At 39.8% G+C, this 19,577-nt stretch overlaps 1 protein-coding gene across 1 annotated transcript; it reads left to right on the forward strand.

Annotated features, from left to right (window-relative positions):
* Positions 1 to 6,770: 6,770 nt before the first annotated feature.
* LOC109238927 (uncharacterized mitochondrial protein AtMg00810-like) lies at positions 6,771 to 8,018 on the forward strand. Its single transcript, XM_019405425.1, has one exon. It carries the CDS (start codon positions 6,771 to 6,773, stop codon positions 8,016 to 8,018), a length of 1,248 nt encoding a protein of 415 aa, XP_019260970.1.
* The last annotated feature ends 11,559 nt before the right edge of the window (positions 8,019 to 19,577 follow it).

A 19,577-nucleotide genomic window follows, 5' to 3' on the forward strand; every position in this document is an offset into this window, starting at 1 on the left:
AGAGAGCGCGAACGCGTAGAAGGAAAAGCTGGACCTGGGTCATTGGCCTACGCGAATGCGAGGCCTGGTATGCGAACGCGAAGGGCTGGGTAACTGGCCTTCGTGAACGCTAGCGAGAGGTCGCGAACGCGAAGAAGGGAGGACCTGGGCTGGGCAGAATGTTTAAAATCGGGGTTTGAGTTTATTTCACCCATTTTTCTCTTGGCTTGGGTGATTTTTGGAGCTTTTGAAGAGGGGGTTCCGTCATTCATCATGAGGTAAGTAATTTATGCTAGTTTTGAATTAAATACAAGGTTTATATATGGATTTAGACTTGGAAAATTGTAGAAAACTTGAGGTTTGAGGGAAAACCTAGAGAATTAGTATTCTTGGATTTTGACCACGATTTTGGGTATGGAATTTAGAGAAAATAATATATTTGAGTTCGTGAAGCTATGGGTAAACTTTATCTTCGAAAAATTTCGGATTTCGGGCACGTGGGCCCGAGGGCGTTTTTGTCAACTTTTCAATCGGGGTTGGGAATTGCTATAAATTGGATTGTAATGAGTAATTGAGCATATATTAATGGATTTGTATAATCATTGGCTAGTTTTGGAGCGTTGTGTGTCGATTCGAGTCTTCGGAAGAGCGTGGAATGCCGGTTATGGATCTTCGGAGCGAGGTGAGTCTCCTTTCTAACCTTGTAAGAGGGAATTGTCCCCATAGGTAAAAATAATTGGTTATGTGCTCCTATTTGTGGGGGCTACGTGCGCACGAGGTGACGAGAGTCCGTGCGTAGCTACTATTATGCTATTGTCCGGGTAGTTTAGGACCCAAGAGCATGTTATACTGGGATTATTTGTGAACTTATTGACAGCTTGAATTGCTTAAATCACATTGAATTAGAAAATAAATTCTAAAAGGATTAAACTTCATTTTTCTTAAATGGTTAAAAGAGGATTGACTTTCTTTGGATAATTGCTCCGTGTGGACTCTTGATTGACTGTCTGTGTGTGTTTAAATTTTGGAGCGGGCCGAACGCCTCGGCAGATTAAATAGATGCATCTATGGTTCGCGTCGTTCGACCCTCGGCAGTGCACATTCTACATTCTGTTGGAGCGGGCCGTCGACCTCGGCATGATTTGCGCATGCTTGTATTGCTGCCTTGAACTTATTAAAGTTTTTATTGCCTTTTTATGGCTTGAGAATATACAAATAATGACAAGAAGTTTTGGAAATTTCCTATAAAAGAAATAATTGTTTACTTGTTTTCCTCTATTGGATTAAAAATTATGTTTATAGAAATCCACGATTTAATGTATTATTGGCATCATTATTGGACCATTAGTAAGTGTCGAAGTCGACCATCTCGTCTCTACTTCTTCGAGATTAGGCGGGATACTCATTGAGTACACGTTGTCTTCGTACTCATACTACACTTCTGTGCATTTTTGTTGCACAGGTATATGTAACTCTAGCGGCCTACTGGGCGTAGCAGCATGGATGATTTGGGGACTAGGTGAGTTGCATTATTCGAGGTGGCCCGCAGCTAGTATAGCCCCTTCTAGTATATTGTATTTACCTTTTGTCCACTGCATTCCGGACGGATGTTGTATTATATTATTTCTTAGAAATTGCTCATGCACTTGTGACACCGGGTTCTGGGATGGTTTTGAAATATTTTGTATTAATTTGCTTATTATTTAATTTGAATTGAAGCAGTTGTCTCTTTACTTATGAAATTAGAAGGAAAATCTGGGTTTTCAAAATTGTCTAAATTGGAATCTAATTAAGTATTTTTATTTGGCTTGCTGACAGCAGTGTCCGGCGCTATCACGACCCTTAGTGGATTTTGGGTCGTGACACGCAGCGTGCGCCGCGTCTTTGGAATCTTCCAGCAGTCTGTCAGAAACAGATCTCTGAACTTCCCCACAAGCATACCGCACAGTGCGTCGCAGCGTGCAGCGTGCCTGTACAAATTTTACAGAGACAAGTCCTGTTTCACGCAGGAAAGGGAGCTTCGTTTGGGCGCGACCCTACTTGGTATAAATACATATAAAAACGCTATTTTGAGGACTTTTGACACACTGGAGACCTAGGGAGACTATTTCGGAAGGGAGAAAACATTTGGAGCCATTTCCGGAGGAGATTATCATCGAATTCTTCATTCCTTCATCTTTACTTTGTAATTTGATTATGCAAATTATTTGGGAAATCGTTACTATGAGCATGAGTAGCTAAATACATAATCTAGGAGTTTTTATGGAACATGTTGAAGGATGATTTTCTCGTTATGTTAATATAGATTTGCCATAGTATTCTCTCTATTTGTTCAACTATATGCTTATTGTTGTTGATTGAAGGGCCCTCAATTAGATGTTCCTATTTAGTGTGCATTACTCGGGAGAGAGTGCATATTTAGGTAGTTTTTGAACATCATCACTCCTAACGTATATGAGGGATCAATACGAAGGGTTTAAAGGTGGGATTAGAGATAACGAAACCTTGGGTGCGATCTAAGTGAGCTATACTTAAAGCTAGCTAGCATAATTCAGGAGAATATGTCTACTATATTGTTGTAATTACTCGGGAGAGAGTTACGACAGTTATAGTGCTCATGATCGATAGAGAAGACTTAGGCAAATTAATAGCAAACATAGCGAAAAGGATTCCGACAACAGGGGAAATCACAACCTTAGATCATTCACATCCTTGCTTACAAACCGTTTATAGTTAGTTCTTAATTACTATATTTTTATTACGTAATATTTAGTTAATAAATATCCAATTTATCACTCAAATATCCCCGAAGATTGAATATGTTGCCGGAAAGGAGTCTTCTGATGGGTCAAAGAATGCAGCGGTGGTCGATGTAGTCGATGGAGGTGTAACAAAAGACTAAGTCTACTCAATTTTGACCAAAGTGATTTGTCTGAACACTAAAGGAGAGCTTCTTAGGCTTTGTTATGATGGGACACGTATTCTAAATTAATGGGGCAGATGATATGGACGTGTCCTAGATCTATGGTGGAGATGAAGCCAGCTAAAGGAATTTAACTCTTTGTAGGAAGATTCTAGTATGGGTATTTTTGGTTTTGTACATTGTAAATATTCTCTTTGTTCATTTTATTTACACAGTCTGTTATAGAGTTAGTTAGGATAGATAAGATTTATCTAGTACACGTCAGGGATTTTCTTTGTATATAGATACTACTAGTCTTGTACAAGAATTAAAACACAGAAATTGAAAACAATTAGTTTTCCATCTCGTTTCTTCCTAAACATTTTCATGGTATCAGAGCATTGCTAAAAGCAATCGTTCATTTTGTTTCTTTCTCTATATTTTCATTTCTCAGACACCATGGTAGAAACAGTAATTGATCCTGCTACACAGGCTGGCAGATCTTCACAAACTACTTTTACTCCTTCTCAGCAAATTGATTCTTGCCATCCTTACTTCTTAACTTCTTCTGATAACCCAGGAATCAACCTCATCAATATCAACTTTGATGGAACAAGTTATGGAAACTGGCGCAGGGGAGTACTCATCTCTCTCTCAGCCAAAAACAAGCTGGGATTCATCAATAGAACTTGCCCATGTCCATCTCCTGATTCACCCCTGTTAGAGCAGTAGAAGAGATGCAATGACATGGTCATTGCTTGGTTGCTTAACTCACTCAGCAGAGACATTGGAGAGAGTGTCATTTATTCCCAGACTGCTGAAGAACTTTGGAATGAGCTTGAGCAAAGATATGGCCAAGCAGATGGTACCAAGCTATTCCAGCTGCAAAAGGAATTAAACAATATCACTCAAGGATCAAGTGATGTGGCTGGTTACTTTACCAAGCTTAAGAGGATATGGGATCAAATGAAGGTGCTCAATACATTCATGATTTGTAGTTGTGAGTGCAAGTGTGGAGCCAAAACACACAATATTAAAATGAATGAAGACCAAAGACTAATCCAATTTCTTATGGGGTTGAATGAAGCCTATACTAGTGTGAGAGGAAACATCTTGATGATGAAACCTCTTCCTTCCCCTTCCCAGGCATATTTAATCATACTACATCAAGAGACACAGAGAGAGGTACACTCTAACTCTACTCCTATCTCAGACTCTTCGGCTTTTATGATTTCTAGGCAGAAATGGGCACCACAAAGAAACATAGGTGAATACAAAGGAGCAAGTCAGAATGTTATTAGTGGGGGAAAAGAAGAGTGTTTTGTTTTGCAAATACTGTAAAAAGTCAGGGCATGTTAAGGAGGAATGTTATAAGCTGGTGGGTTATCCACAACATTTTAAGTTTAACAAGCAACGAAAAGGTCTAAACGGTAATCAGCAGGTCAATGCAGCCATATGTGGGAATGATCTTACCTCAGGAATTGCAGGAGACACAGTTTCTACACTTGTTGCAAGCCAAGGGTTCACTAAGGAGCAGTGTGACCAGCTAATACAAATGTTCCAATCTGTACAGGGTAGTTCTGCAGCCTCAGCTTCTCAAGCCACTGCAAATGCCAATCTAGCTGGTATACATCATGCTTGCCTACTATTCACTTCTTTTCTTTCTAGATTAACTAATGTCCCCTGGATCCTTGATACTGGTGCTACACAGCACATGACTTTTGATAGAAGCTTGCTTCATGACATAAGAGTACTTCCTTCTCCTCTCTTGGTCAATTTAGCTAATTCCAACAAGGTAAAAGCTTACTCTGTAGGTAGTTTGCACTTATATCCTGGACTAAAGCTACACAATGTGCTTTATGTACCTGCATTTAAGCACAATCTCTTATCAGTCAGCCTCCTTGTTAGGCAAATAAATTTTGATTTATTATTTACTAAGGATGGATGTGTTTTACAGGAACCTTCAATGAGGAAGGGACCACACTTTGGTGAAGCTGCAGCTGGTCTCTATTTGCTGAAGGATAATACTTCTATGTTGGCTGACGCTCCATTTAAGTCCCAATTTTCAGTTTCTTGTCCTGCTAGTAATGCGTCTAGGTCCAGTTTGTCAGAGTCTTTTCCTTGTTTTTCAGAGTCTACTTGTCAAAGGCCTGTGTGCCCAGTCCTCTTGAGTCCTGTTTTTCATGAGAAATCTAATGAGAATATGAATAAAGTTGTTTCAGTTTGCAATATAACTGATTTAGAGCAATTATGGCATTATCGTTTGGGACATTTGCCTTATCATGCAATGAAAATTATTAAAGGACTACCTGTTTCATTCACTGATAAAAGGGAATTTCCTTGTGATGTTTGTCCTATGGCAAGACAATCAAAGCCACCTTTTCCTACTAGCACAATAACCACAAAGCACTGTTTCGACTTGATACATATTGATACATGGGGACCTTATAATACACCTACATATAAAACGGAAAAATACTTCTTAACAGTGGTTGATGACTTCTCCAGAAATACTTGGACTTTTCTTCTTTCTACCAAATCAAATCCATTCCCTATTTTGAAATCATTTCTGGCACTTGTTGAACGACAATTCCATACCAAGGTGAAAGTTATCAGGTCCGACAACGCATATGAATTAGGATCTGGGCAAGTACATAAAGATTTCTTTTATTCTCAAGGTATCATTCATCAGACAACTTGTTTTGAAACCCCACAACAAAATGGGGTGGTTGAAAGAAAGCATAGACATTTATTGGAGACTTGTAGGGCTTTATTATTTCAGTCACATGCACCAAAGAAGTATTGGGGGGAATGTTTACTAACAGCAACCCATTTGATCAATAGGTTCCCTTCTAAGGTACTCCAATTCAAGTCACCTTATGAAATCCTGTTTGGAAAAGAACTAGATTACTCCTATCTAAAACCTTTCGGTTGTTTATGCTTCAGTTCCACTCTTTCTAGAAATAGGGACAAACTTAGTCCTAGAGCTTTACCTGGGGTATTTCTTGGTTATCCTTTTGGGAAGAAAGGGTACAAAATTCTCAATTTGCAGAATGGTCATGTTTTCACTTCTAGAAATGTTAAATTCATTGAGTCTATTTTTACTTTCTCTTATGCTACCCCAATGTCTAAATTGTTCCCTGCTTGTTTTCCCACTGTTGATGATTCTCTTTTACCCCCTACTTCCCCATGTTCTCATCAGAGTCATCTTCCCAGAGACCACCTATTTCTCATTCTGCTACCCATTCCAGTCCTATGTCCTCACCTTTGTCTATGCTTCATGATTCTTTTTCTGACTCAATTCCTACAACTGAAGTATTGCCCTCAACACAAGAGCAACAGCTGTGGCGGTCACAAAGAGATAACAATCCTCCCAAGTATTTATCAGATTATATATGCAATACAGCATTTTCTGTTGTCTCACCTAATCCTCCATTTATTCCTTTTTATCATTGTTCTTTTTCTGCTATGACACCACAAAACCAGTCTATTATTACTTCCATTTGTCAAATAAATGAGCCTACTTCTTACCGACAAGCAATGATGCATCCTGGTTGGAAGGCAGCAATGGATAAGGAATTTGAGGCCTTGAATTCTAACCATACATGGGACATCGTGCAATTACCGGAAGGGAAGAAACCTTTGCCGTGCAAATGGGTTTATAAGGTAAAATTAAAGTCTGATGGTTACCTAGAAAGGCTAAAAGCAAGGTTGGTCATTCGGGGAGATACACAAAGAGAAGGGATCGATTACACGGAGACATTTTCTCCGGTAGTAAAGATGACTACTATCAGATGCATACTGTCTATAGCAGTTAAAAAAATTGGAAACTTTACCAGCTTGATTAAATAACGCATTCTTGCACGGCGATTTGTACGAGGAAGTATACATGAAGTTTCCACCAGGTTTGAATCCTCCAACTCCTTCACATGTCTGTCGTCTTCGGAAATCGTTATATGGACTGAAACAGGCCTCGCGCCAGTGGTATGCACGGCTATCTTCAGCCCTTGCTACAAGAGGTTTTACCTTTTCGCTGAATGATTACTCACTTTTCTTCAAAGTGACTGATGATCTGATTACTCTCCTAGCTGTATACGTGGATGACATTCTAATTACTGGAAACAACAAGGAGGAAATCAGTGAGATTAAGCAATTTTTGGATTTTGAATTCAAGATTAAAGATCTAGGAGAAGCTCACTATTTTCTAGGCATGGAATTGGTCCGAGAGAATGGGGGACTTGTGGTAACCCAACGGAAATTTGCTCTGGAGCTTCTTCATGAATTTGATTGCATTGGTTCTCGGACAGTCTCCACTCCTTTAGAGCCTACTCTCAAGCTGACCTCTACTTGTGGAGCACCTCTTGCAGACCCTATTTCTTACAGAAGGATCTTGGGTAAATTAAATTTTTTGACGAATACTAGGCCCGACCTTTCTTATGCTGTGCAGACCCTTAGCCAATATATGCAGTCTCCTCACACTGGGCACTTCCAGGCTGCTTTGCGCACTCTTCGATATTTGGCTTGCGATCCGGGACTTGGTTTGTTCATGACACCTGACCATTCTTTTCAAATTCTGGCATTTTGCGACTCAGATTGGGCTTCTTGTGCTGATACACGACGATCTGTGAGTGGATTCTTTTTGAGCTTAGGAGGATGTCCAATTTCTTGGAAATCCAAGAAGCAACCAGTTGTTGCTCTCTCTTCAGCGGAAGCTGAATATAGATCGATGCGGCGTTTAGTGGCAGAGATTACATGGATTGTTCGACTTCTTCAAGATCTCAGTGTTCCACCTGTTTTGCCGGTTCCCCTTCACTGTGACAACCAAGCTGCAATACATATTGTAAAAAATCCTGTCTTTCACGAACGAACAAAGCATATAGAGCTCGATTGCCACTTCGTTCATGAAAAATTACTTGATGGATTGATTTCTTTGTCATTCGTCCCATCTTCTTCGCAGCTTGCGGATTTGTTCACCAAAGCTCTTGCGGGTCCGCTGCATCGAAGTCTTCTTCGCAAGTTAGGCATCCGATCTCCGGCCTCCCACTTGAGGGGGGTTGTTGCCGGAAAGGAGTCTTCTGATGGGTCAAAGAATGCAGCGGTGGTCGATGTAGTCGATGGAGGTGTAACAAAAGACTAAGTCTACTCGATTTTGACCAAAGTGATTTGTCTGAACACTAAAGGAGAGCTTCTTAGGCTTTGTTATGATGGGACACGTATTCTAAATTAATGGGGCAGATGATATGGACGTGTCCTAGATCTATGGTGGAGATGAAGCCAGCTAAAGGAATTTAACTCTTTTTAGGAAGATTCTAGTATGGGTATTTTTGGTTTTGTACATTGTAAATATTCTCTTTGTTCATTTTATCTACACAGTCTGTTATAGAGTTAGTTAGGATAGATAAGATTTATCTAGTACACGTCAGGGATTTTCTTTGTATATAGATACTACTAGTCTTGTACAAGAATTAACACACAGAAATTGAAAACAATTAGTTTTCCATCTCGTTTCTTCCTAAACATTTTCAAAATACGTTAATTTCTGTGAGTCCAATAGCTGTGATTGATAGGTTAATTCCCTGTGGGATTCGACTCCGGACTTGTTAACCGGAATATATTTGCAGGGACCGCTTTATCCTTTTTATAAGGTATAGTTGAGCGTGATCAAACGACTCTAACTCAGATTCAATTACATCGATGCTTGAAAATTGTTTGATTGTAGCCATATTTGTAAAGTAGTTGTAGTTCTGAGTGGAGAAAATAGGAATTGAAAAGGGAATTTAACGTATGAAACCGCATAAATCGTGTATTGTTTGAGTTAGTTTAGAATTGTTGTTGAACCCCACGTTTGGGAGACGTGGGTTTCATCCCCGCGATTATTCTTTGTAAAAAGAACGACCAATTCGAGGAAGTATTTATATTTTCTTAATTGCCAGCTCTAATAAGTAATAAGTAAATAAAATAACGGTCAAACATGGGAAGTATCCCTTTTTGTGAATGTGTAGGTCAAAAGAGAAATATTTATTTTATTCTTACTTTCCAAGTCTTACAAAAAAATTAAATAACTGCCCAATATGGCAAAGAGAAATATTTATTTTTTTCTTAATTTCCAAGTCTTATAAATAAATAAAATAACTGCCCAATATGGCAGGCAGTATCCCTAATTTTTTTGAATTCATATGGTTGAATCTTTTTTGCCTATTTTTAGTTTTAAATAATTTTAAAACTCCAATTTTATTGGAGATGTGTCCAAAAAATTAAAATTGATTGTGGTTATGCCACTTGGCATCATTATATGTTTTTGCTTCTCCTTTTATATATAAACTAGTAGTCGTACCCGCGCGATGCGCGATTAATATTAAAAAAAATATTAATTAAATTAAATTATGATCTGGCTTGTTTGGTCCTATTAGATCATATTGCTTTAATAAAATTCAATTGTCATCTTGTTTGTCAATACGATATACCCAATAATGAAATCTCTATTAAATCAAAGGTACTTATATAATCAGTGAATAATTTTTTTATTCTATATTTTTCTTTATTATATTAGCCAATGTTTAGTATTCGCTTTCTCTTTGTAATATATGAGAAGATATATAATTTATTACTGTTGAAATATTTTTTTATTTTAAATTTTATTCTGTTGTTCTTAATAATATTATCTAAATTTTAATGAATAAAATCTCTGTTAAACTAACGCGACTTTGCAGCGTATCGAATAATTTTTTTGTTATGTACTTTTCTTTATTATATCATCCAATATTTAATATTGTTACATTGTTAATAGAAAGTTTTATTAGCATATTACTTTATTTAATATTTTTCTCAGAAAGTTTTCTTATTTCTTTATTTTCTCTTATTTATAATAATTTTAAACTCTAACTTGAAACTACTCCCCAATTTGAATTGGTAATTTATTATTTTTTTAATTTCGTTTTTATTTTAAAATTATTTTAAAACTCCAACTTGAAAATATATCCCGATTTGAATGGGTAGTTTTTCTTCTCTTTCTTTCGTTTTTTTATAGCTAATTTTTTTTTTGTTTTTTTAAGATAATTTATAAACTCCAACTTGAAACTACTCCCACCCAATTTGAATGGGTAGTTATTTTTTTTTATATATTTATATTTTTATTTTTTATTATAGTTAATTATAAGATATCTATATTTATTAATTCAAATAAAGTAACCAATTAATATATATATATATATATATATATATATATATAATTCTTGTTTTTTATATATTGATAAATTCAAAAATAATAACCAATAACTAACTATTAACTAAATAACTAATAGTAACTAATTATGCCATGTGACTTTTTTTAGGCTGCCACTTGGCTTAAAGAGAGGGCTTTTTACTCTCCTTTTAATAATATATAGATAGATATAGATTTGAATTGATAATTTATTATTTTTTAATTTCGTTTTTTATTTCAAAATTATGTTAAAACTACTCCCCGATTTGAATGGGTAATTTTTCTTCTCTTTTTTTTCGTTTTTTTTATCGCTAAATTTTCTTTTTTGCTTTTTTATTTTAAAATAGTTTAAAAACTCCAACTTGAAACTACTCCCACCCAATTTGAATGGGTAATTATTTTTTTATATATTTATATTTTTATTTTTTTATTGTAGTTAATTATAAGATATCTATATTTATTAATTCAAATAAAGTAACCAATATATATATTTAAATTCAAAAATAATAACCAATAACTAATTAGTAACTAATTATGCCATGTGGCTTTTTCTTAGGCTGCCACTTGGCTTAAGGAGAGGGCTTTGTCTTCTCCTTTTAATAATATATACTAGTATACGTACCCGCGCGATGCGCGGATTATTTCAAAGTAAAGAAATGTTATAGTAGAAACAGGTCTTTATTGTAGACTAAATTTAGCGATCACATTCAAAAGAATTGAATCAAAAAATAAATATATGAATTTCATAGGATTATATCTATGCTAGGGACCACCAATATTTATGCACAGAAACATGATTAGCAGAGAAGGTTGGGTAACTGTAATAAGCCAAAAGCTAAAGTAGATTTCCCAAAATTCACTTCCAGTTCATATACACATCGTCCATAGTTGCAGCTCAATATCAGATACTTCAGTTGACTTCACGATAAGTGATTGTTCTCTTTTACATAGCGTTAATGCTAGTCATTCAAAGGTATATGTTTCTCTCAATTAACTGCAGAAACTTACATTACAGAAGAGAAAGCTGAGTATTCATGAAGGATGCATGCTCAAGTTAAAGGCAGCATATAGAGGACTGACATGCTCTATGTTTCAGGCAAACCATTAACTACAAAAATCTACATGTATACTTGTTGTAATTGTACGGAACCGCTCCTGGACAGCAGTAACCCAAATTTTCAGTTTGATTCGTTTGTCATCAAGTTCTATGGTCCTTATCTTGAGATCAATAATGTGAAAGAACTTTTTTGCATTGGAATAAATTGGCAGAAAAAAAAAAGAGAAAACATCTAAATATCAATACTCATATATTCTTTATAGAGGCAATTAATATTCTTAATCTTGTTGGAGACCATGTTACTAAATATTTTTCATGATTTACATTTAAGTTTAAGAGGTTCTCTATTGCTATTCAATGAGAATCCCATCTTATTATGAAGCTTCACTTCTAATCATTTACATCTATATATTTTTCTTTAGGATTTAAACACAAGCAGATTAAGAAAAATACCAAGATATGAAAATAAAAACCGTAGAATGTCAAGAAAGAAATGAGAGGATAACTACTCAATTGTGGTGATAAAACTGGTGGTGAAGGAGCCATCTGAGAAACGTAAAAGGAGACAATTACACACACCTAAAAAATTCAAATATAAGTTGTACGTGATAAAATTCAGAAAAACCAAATACGTAATAATCACAGCGTGTTCATCGTATCAACAAACTAGTTGATCGACCACCGTTGATGGTCTTATTTTTCTAAGCAATTGTATTATAATTCAAATATAGGATCCTTTAAATCATTTGCCGACTTTTCGATAATCTTAGTTGCATTCTTATCCCAGAACAACAAAGAAATTGTACCAGTGCATTCCATCACCTTAACCTGTAGCATGTACCTGGAAAGGGTTTGTGTTTTTTAAAACTTTTAATCTTTAATAATAGTAAAAAAAAAAAAAAAACTATAAATTATGGTCATACCTATAAGTGGCAGATTGAATCTGCTCGCATTTTTTACAATAGAATTTTCCCCCCTCTTTCTCTACTTTCTTTGCGCGATTTTTGCATGCTAAATCACACCATCCACGGTCTAATTCTACGTGTACAATAGTTGCTACAACCTAGAAATTTTCTGGCTGCGCATAAAAATAGTATATACAAATGTTATATAGAGAAAGATAAGATAAAAGTTGTGCTAATTAAAAATTATCAAAATTAAAAAGTAGGTACTCACATGCTTACAGTCACTCAAATTCTCAATAGTTTTGACTTCAATACTTCCAGATGCTAGCTCCTCAACAAGAGAATGAGTTTTGTGAGATGAAATTGAGTAATTCTTTGTGAGCTTTCTCCACACATAGAAACCATTCTGTTTTATTTTTTAAGTTGAGATACATTAATAAATATTAAGACTAAAATTTAATTTGAAATATCCTTAAATTAAGTATAACTTATAAACCTGGAGCAAAAGTAAACAACTTGAGGAAGATTTAAATTGATCCAAAGCTTCGACGTGTGCCAAGTGTTCCTTACCGAATATTGTTCTACACACATAAAATTAATATTTAAGAGCTTACTAATTCTATAGAGACATTGTATTGTAAAGTAATAATTTAATAACCTCGATATCGATGTGCTCTAATCAATTGCATGACGACAACAACAGGGTTATCATTGGATCCATTCAAACGTGGATTATCTGTTCGACAAAGTCTCCCCAAAGAGTTTGTCATGACCCATTTTCATAATAGATCGTGAGGGCGCCTAACACCCTTGTCAGGCAAGCCATTGCGGAAATATTACTAAAATAATCATATTTTTTTTAATTAGAATAATTGGAATAAACACTCAACTTTAAATTTAAAACCAGGAGAGATAAATACCATAATAAAATAGTTATACAACCCTAAAATAATCGTCTACCAAAGTGTGTGCCAGAATCTGGTGTCACGAGCTACGGGCAACTAGTAGAATATACAACCCAAAAGAATACCACACTACCCTACTGTCTGGATCAGAATAGACAGAATATAACAATACAAAAGAAAGACTTCTTCGGCTGCGGATCGACATGGAAGGAAAGCAGCTCACCGTAGAAGTCCCAAGTCTGCTCACGAATGCGCACCAGAGAAATAACCGGATCCACCTGCCTCAGACCCTGTACATTTAAGTACAGAAGCGTAGCATGACTACATAAAAATATGTACCCAGTGAGTACCCCGCCTAATTTCGAAGAAGTAGAGACGAAAGGTCGACTTGATACTCACTAGGGTCAAGATAATATAATATAATTGTGCTATTCTAAGCATGAAAGTCACCAATATTCAACAAGTTATAACAAAGAGTAGTAATCATATTCTTGTCCTTACTTCAGTTTCCATTTTACATTTTCAATTTCTAAGCAAGTAGGCATGTCATGTTCAAGTATCAGCATATCTATACATATCATATGCAATCACACCGAGGTCGGCGGCCCGCTCCAACAGAATTAAAAATGTGCACTGCCAAGGGTCGAACGGCACGAACCATAGATGCATCTATTCTCATCGAGGCGATCGGCCCGATCCATAAATATCAAGAAAACATCAAGAACGCACACGAAGGTTCATACACATACCAGGAAGCTCTTACCAAGGTTTAACAAGTTCATATGTTCACTTCATATTTCCTTTAAGTCTGTAGCATATCATGAATAATCATAGTGGCAATTTAAATAAGAGATACTTCCAAATTAGGCATGATGTGGGTCCTAAACTACCCATACAATAAATATCATAGTAGCTACGCACGGACTCTCGTCACCTAGTACGTACGTAGCCCCCGCATTTAGCAACAATTATTCAGTTATTACACCTATGGGGACAATTCCCTCTTACAAGGTTAGAAAGGAAACTCACCTCGCTCCAAAGCGCGCTCCCAATATCAAGAACAAGCCCAAGCTCTTAATTCGAAGCTGAGCGATCGCAAACTAGTTAAAATGGTAAGAACTAGTCAATAAAGGTTTTAAAAGGTCGAATTCTAACTATTTAAGTAATTTCCCACCCTTTTCCACAAGTTTCCTAAATTCCGACCCCGGACCCACGTGCCTGGATTTCGATATTTTGCGAAGCAAATTGTTCTCTACAACCTAAGGATCATTAATATATAAATTCCAGCCCATTCATAACAATTTACATGATTAAATCTTAGTTTTATTAAAACCCTAGGTCTAGCTCTAACCCATTGATTTTACCTAATTTTTAGTGTTTAATCTACCTAATATACATGTATTTAACTAAGGATGAATGGGGATTACTTACCTTACAATGCTATGCTGAAACCCTCTCTTTGGAAGCACCAAAATCGCCCAAGTGTGGAGTGTAAATGGTGTTTGAGTTCGAACTAAATAAAGGCCACTGCCCAGCGATTTCCGCTTCTGCGGTTGATGGATCGCATCTGCAGTCCCGCATCTGCGAAGATGGGGGTGCATACGCGGAACTGGGCAAGAGGGGACTGGACCGCTTCTGCGGTCTGAGGCCCGCATATGCGGAACCGCCTCTGCGGTTACTGGGCCGCTTCTGCGGCTTGGCCCTAAAGTGATCGGACCGCATCTGCGGTCTGGGGATCGCATAAGCGGAACCGCTTCTGCGGTCCCTTAGCCACTTCTGCGATTTTCCCCTTGGCCTGCCCTTTTTGCTTCTGCGGCGCAAGAACCGCAGATGCGGTTATGACAGAAGCAGCAAACCTTCAGCTACTCTTCAATTTTTCTACTTCGCCCGAACCTCGTTCGTTTGACGCTCGGGGCTCCCGAGCCCCGCCCGAACATACCGACAAGTCTGAAATCACGAGGCGGACCTACTCGAACCCTCGGATCACTCAAAACAACGCTAAATCTTGGAATCATCCTCTAAAACCAAATGAATCAAACTATTGAATCTTCAAGTTCTTAATTCTCCTCTAACGGGTCAAAACACCCTTTAACTACTCGGATTGACACCAAATTTTACGGGCAAGTCTTAAGCGACATTACGGACCTGTACCAAGCTTCGGAACAAAAAATCGAGCTCGATACTTAGGGAATCAATGATTACTTAGCTTCTTTAATTCCTTAAAGCTTCAATTAAACAATTTTAAATAAAAATTCATTACTCGGCCTAGGGACCTCGGAATTCGATTCCGGACACATGCCCAGGTCCCATATTTTCCCACGGACCCTCAGAAATTGCCAAATCACAATTCCGGGCCCGTTTTCCCAAAATGTTGACCGAAGTCAAACTTGGTCTTTTTAAGAAATCCTAAAGAAGCAAGTGGGCATATTTTTTACTCAAAACCCTTCCAATCCCCGGACCAATCGCCCCCACAAGTCGTAAATTAGTTAAAGCAAGTAAGGGAGGCTTTATTTAGGGGGACGGGGTTCTAAAAGGCAAAACGACCGGTCGGGTCGTTACATTCTCCACCTCTTAAACAAACGTTCGTCCTCAAATGGACATAGAAAAGTACCTGGACTGCTGAATAAGTGGGGATATCTGCTCCGCATGTCCTCCTCGGACTCCCAAGTCGCCTCCTCGACCGGTTGGCCCCTCCACTGGACTCTCACCGCAGAAATCTTTCTTGGTCCTCAACTGGTGATCCTGTCTATCAATAATAGCAACTGGCTCCTCCTCATAGCCCAAACTCTCATCTAGCTGAATGGTGCTGAAGTCCAACACGTGGGATAGGTCGGCCTGATACTTCCGAAGCATCGAAACATGAAAGACTGGGTGAACTCCCGATAAACTAGGGGGTAAAGCAAGCTCATAAGCAACCTCCCCAACTCTTCTCAACACCTCAAAGGGGCCAATAAACCTTGGGCTCAACTTGCCCTTCTTCTCGAACCTCATAATGTCCTTCATGGGCGAGACTTTCAAGAGAACCTTCTCGCCGACCATAAATGATACATCCCGTGCCTTCTGATCCATGTAGCTCTTTTGTCCGGACTGAGCTGTGTGAAGCCTCTCCTGAATCAACTTTACCTTATCCAAGGCATCCTGTACCAGATCTGTACCAAGTAACTTAGCCTCGCCAGGCTCAAACCACCCGATAGGAGAACGACATCGTCGACCATATAAAGCCTCATATGGGGCCATCTCTATGCTGGACTGATAGCTGTTGTTGTATGCGAACTCTGCTAGAGGCAAGAACTGATCCCACTGCCCTCTAAAATCAATCGCACATGCTCTAAGCATATCCTCCAAAATCTGCACTGTCCGCTCCGACTGTCCATCGGTCTAGGGATGGAATGCTGTGCTAAGCTCTACGCGAGTCCCCAACTCACTCTGCACGGCTCTCCAGAAATGGGAAGTGAACTGAGGGCCTCGGTCTGATATGATGGAAACCGGCACACCATGCAATCGAACTATCTCCCGAATATAGATCTGAGCATACCTCTCAGCTGTATAAGTAGTCGCCACTGGGATGAAATGCGCTGACTTGGTCAATCTATCCACAACGACCCACACTGAATCGACCTTCCGCAAAGTCCGCGGTAACCCTACTACGAAGTCCATAGTGATACATTCCCACTTCCACTCTGGTATGGGCATCTGCTGAAGTAATACCGCGAACTGTGTGCCTCCTCCAAGATCCTCCCCCTCAGACCATCAACATTAGGAACACATAGATGACCCTGGAGTCGCAGAACGCCATCCTCGCCAATAGAAACCTCCTTGACACCTCCCTGAAGTACCGTCTCTCTGAGAACCGCCAAGTGTAGATCATCAAGCTGTCGGGCCTTAATCTCCCTCAATAACAAGGACTGAGCAACCACACATGCTAGAACTCGGCTGGACTCTGAAATGTCCAAACTCACAAGCCTGTTAGCCAAGGACTGAATGTCCAAGTCTAGTGGCCTCTCCTCTACTGGAATGAATGCTAGGATACCCATGATCTCCGCCTTCCTGCTCAGGGCATCCGTGACCACATTCGCCTTGCCAGGATGATAAAGAATGGTGATGTCATAATCCTTCAGCAACTCAAGCCACCTGCGCTGCCTCAAATTGAGATCCTTTTGCTTGAACAAATGCTGTAAGCTGCGCTGATCGGTGTAAACCTCACAAGGCACCCCGTACAAATAGTGCCTCCATATCTTAAGAGCATGAACAATCGCTGCCAACTCCAGGTCGTGCACAGGGTAGTTTTTCTCATGAATCTTCAGCTGACGCGAGACATATGCAATAACTCTCCCCTCCTACATCAACACACATCCCAGACCAACGCCTGAAGCGTCGCAATACACAGTATACATCCCCGTACCGGAAGGCAATACAAGAACTGGTGCCGTAGTCAAAGCTTCCTTGAGCTTCTGAAAGCTCTCCTCACAATCATCAGACCAAACGAATGGGGCACCCTTCTAGGTCAGTCTAGTCAAGGGTGAGGCAATGGATGAAAAACCCTGCACAAATCGCCGATAATAACCCGCTAATCCCAGGAAACTCCTGATCTCGGTCACTGAAGTGGGTCGTGGCCAACTCTGAACTGCCTCAATCTTCATGGGATCTACCTTAATACCCTCTACGGACACAATATGCCCCAAGAATGCCACTGACGCAAGCCAAAATTTGCACTTGGAGAACTTAGCATACAACTTCTGCTCCCGCAAGGTCTGAAGCACTACTCTCAAATGCTGCTCGTGCTCCCCCCAGGCTACGCGAGTATATCAAGATGTCATCAATGAAGACGATAACAAAGGAATCAATATAAGGCCTGAATACCATGTTCATCAGATCCATATATGTTGCTAGTGCATTGGTCAAGCCAAAGGACATCACTAGGAACTCATAATGGCCATATCTAGTCCGGAATGCAGTCTTCGAAACATCCGAGTCCCGAATCTTCAGCTGATGATACCCTGACCTCAGGTCAATCTTAGAGAACACCCTAGCACCCTGTAGCTGGTCAAACAAATCATCAATACGAGGCAACGGGTACTTGTTCTTGATGGTGACCTTGTTCAACTGGCGGTAATCAATGCACATCCGCATGGTCCCATCCTTCTTCTTTACAAATAGCACTGGTGCTCCCCAAGGCAATACACTGGGCCTGATAAACCCCTTTTCTAACAACTCCTCTAGCTGCTCCTTCAACTCCTTCAACTCCTTCAACTCCTTAGGGGCCATACGGTATGGTGGAATGGATATAGGCTGAGTGCCTGGAGCCAAATCAATACAAAAATCAATATCACGATCCGAAGGCATGCCGGGCAGATTAGAAGGAAACACATCGGCGAACTCTCGAACTACTGGCACTGAATCAATCGTCGGAGACTCTGCAGTGGTGTCTCGAACATAAGCTAAGTAAGCCAAACACCCTTTTCCAACCATGTGCTGAGCCTTCAGGAAAGAAATAACCCTGCTAGGCATATCAACTGTGGAACCCTTCCACTCCAATCTCGGCGATCCTGGCATCGCTAGTGCAATAGTCTTGGCATGGCAATCAAGGACGGTGTGATATGGAGATAACCAATCCATGCCTAGGATGACCTCGAAATCAATCATATCGAGCAACAAAAGATCAGCTCTAGTCTCGAGACCACAGAAAGTGACCACACAGGACCAGTAAATCTGATCCACAACCACAGAATCACCCACAGGAGTGGACACATGAACAGGAACACCCAAGGGCTCAGGAGAAATAACCAGGAAGCGAGCGAACAGAGATGATACATATGAATAAGTAGACCCTGGATCAAATAATACCGAAGCATCCCTACCACCAACGGGAATAATACCTGTGATAACGGCATCTGAGGCCAATGCATCCGGCCTGGCTGGAAGAGCATAGAACCTGGCTGGAGCGCCGGCTGTCTGACCTCCACCTGACTGAGTAGTAGCTGGCTGACCTCTCCCTGTCTAGCCTCCACCTCGAGGACGACCTCTACCCATCTGCCCTCCACCTCTAGGTGACTCGGCAGCTGATACTGGAGTCGTGGGCTGCTGACCCTGCTGCACTGCCTTGCCCCGAAGTCTGGGGCAATGCCTCCTCATGTGACCAGGATCCCCGCACTCAAAGCAACATCGCGGTGCGGCGACCTGCTGCCCGGAGGGCTGACCCTGATGACTTGAAAATGCACTGGAAGAAGCCTGAATAGCCGGTGGACGGTATGAACCCTCCATCATAGCACTGAAATAGGGACCGGAAGAATCTGGAGGACCTGAATACCCACTGGAGGTGCCCTGAATAGCTGGAGGGCGATAAGAACTCTCCAGCATGGCGCTAAAATAGGAACGCGCGGGAGCACCCCAAGCAGGTGGTGGTGCTGCAATTGGGGGCCTACTGGACTGACCCCTACCGAACTGACCTCTACCCCTAGCTGGGGCGCCTCTAAACTCTTCGGAGAATCTGGCCCTCTTATCCTGCTGCATCTGCTCTCTACCCCTCAGACGATAACCCTCAATCCTGCGTGCAATCTCAACCACTAGCTGGTACCCTGTACCCATCTCTACCTCTCGAGCCATACCCAGACCCGGATGGTAGGATCGT

This window comes from Nicotiana attenuata, unplaced genomic scaffold (genome assembly GCF_001879085.1).
Source record: "Nicotiana attenuata strain UT unplaced genomic scaffold, NIATTr2, whole genome shotgun sequence".
NCBI classification, from domain to species: domain Eukaryota; kingdom Viridiplantae; phylum Streptophyta; class Magnoliopsida; order Solanales; family Solanaceae; genus Nicotiana; species Nicotiana attenuata.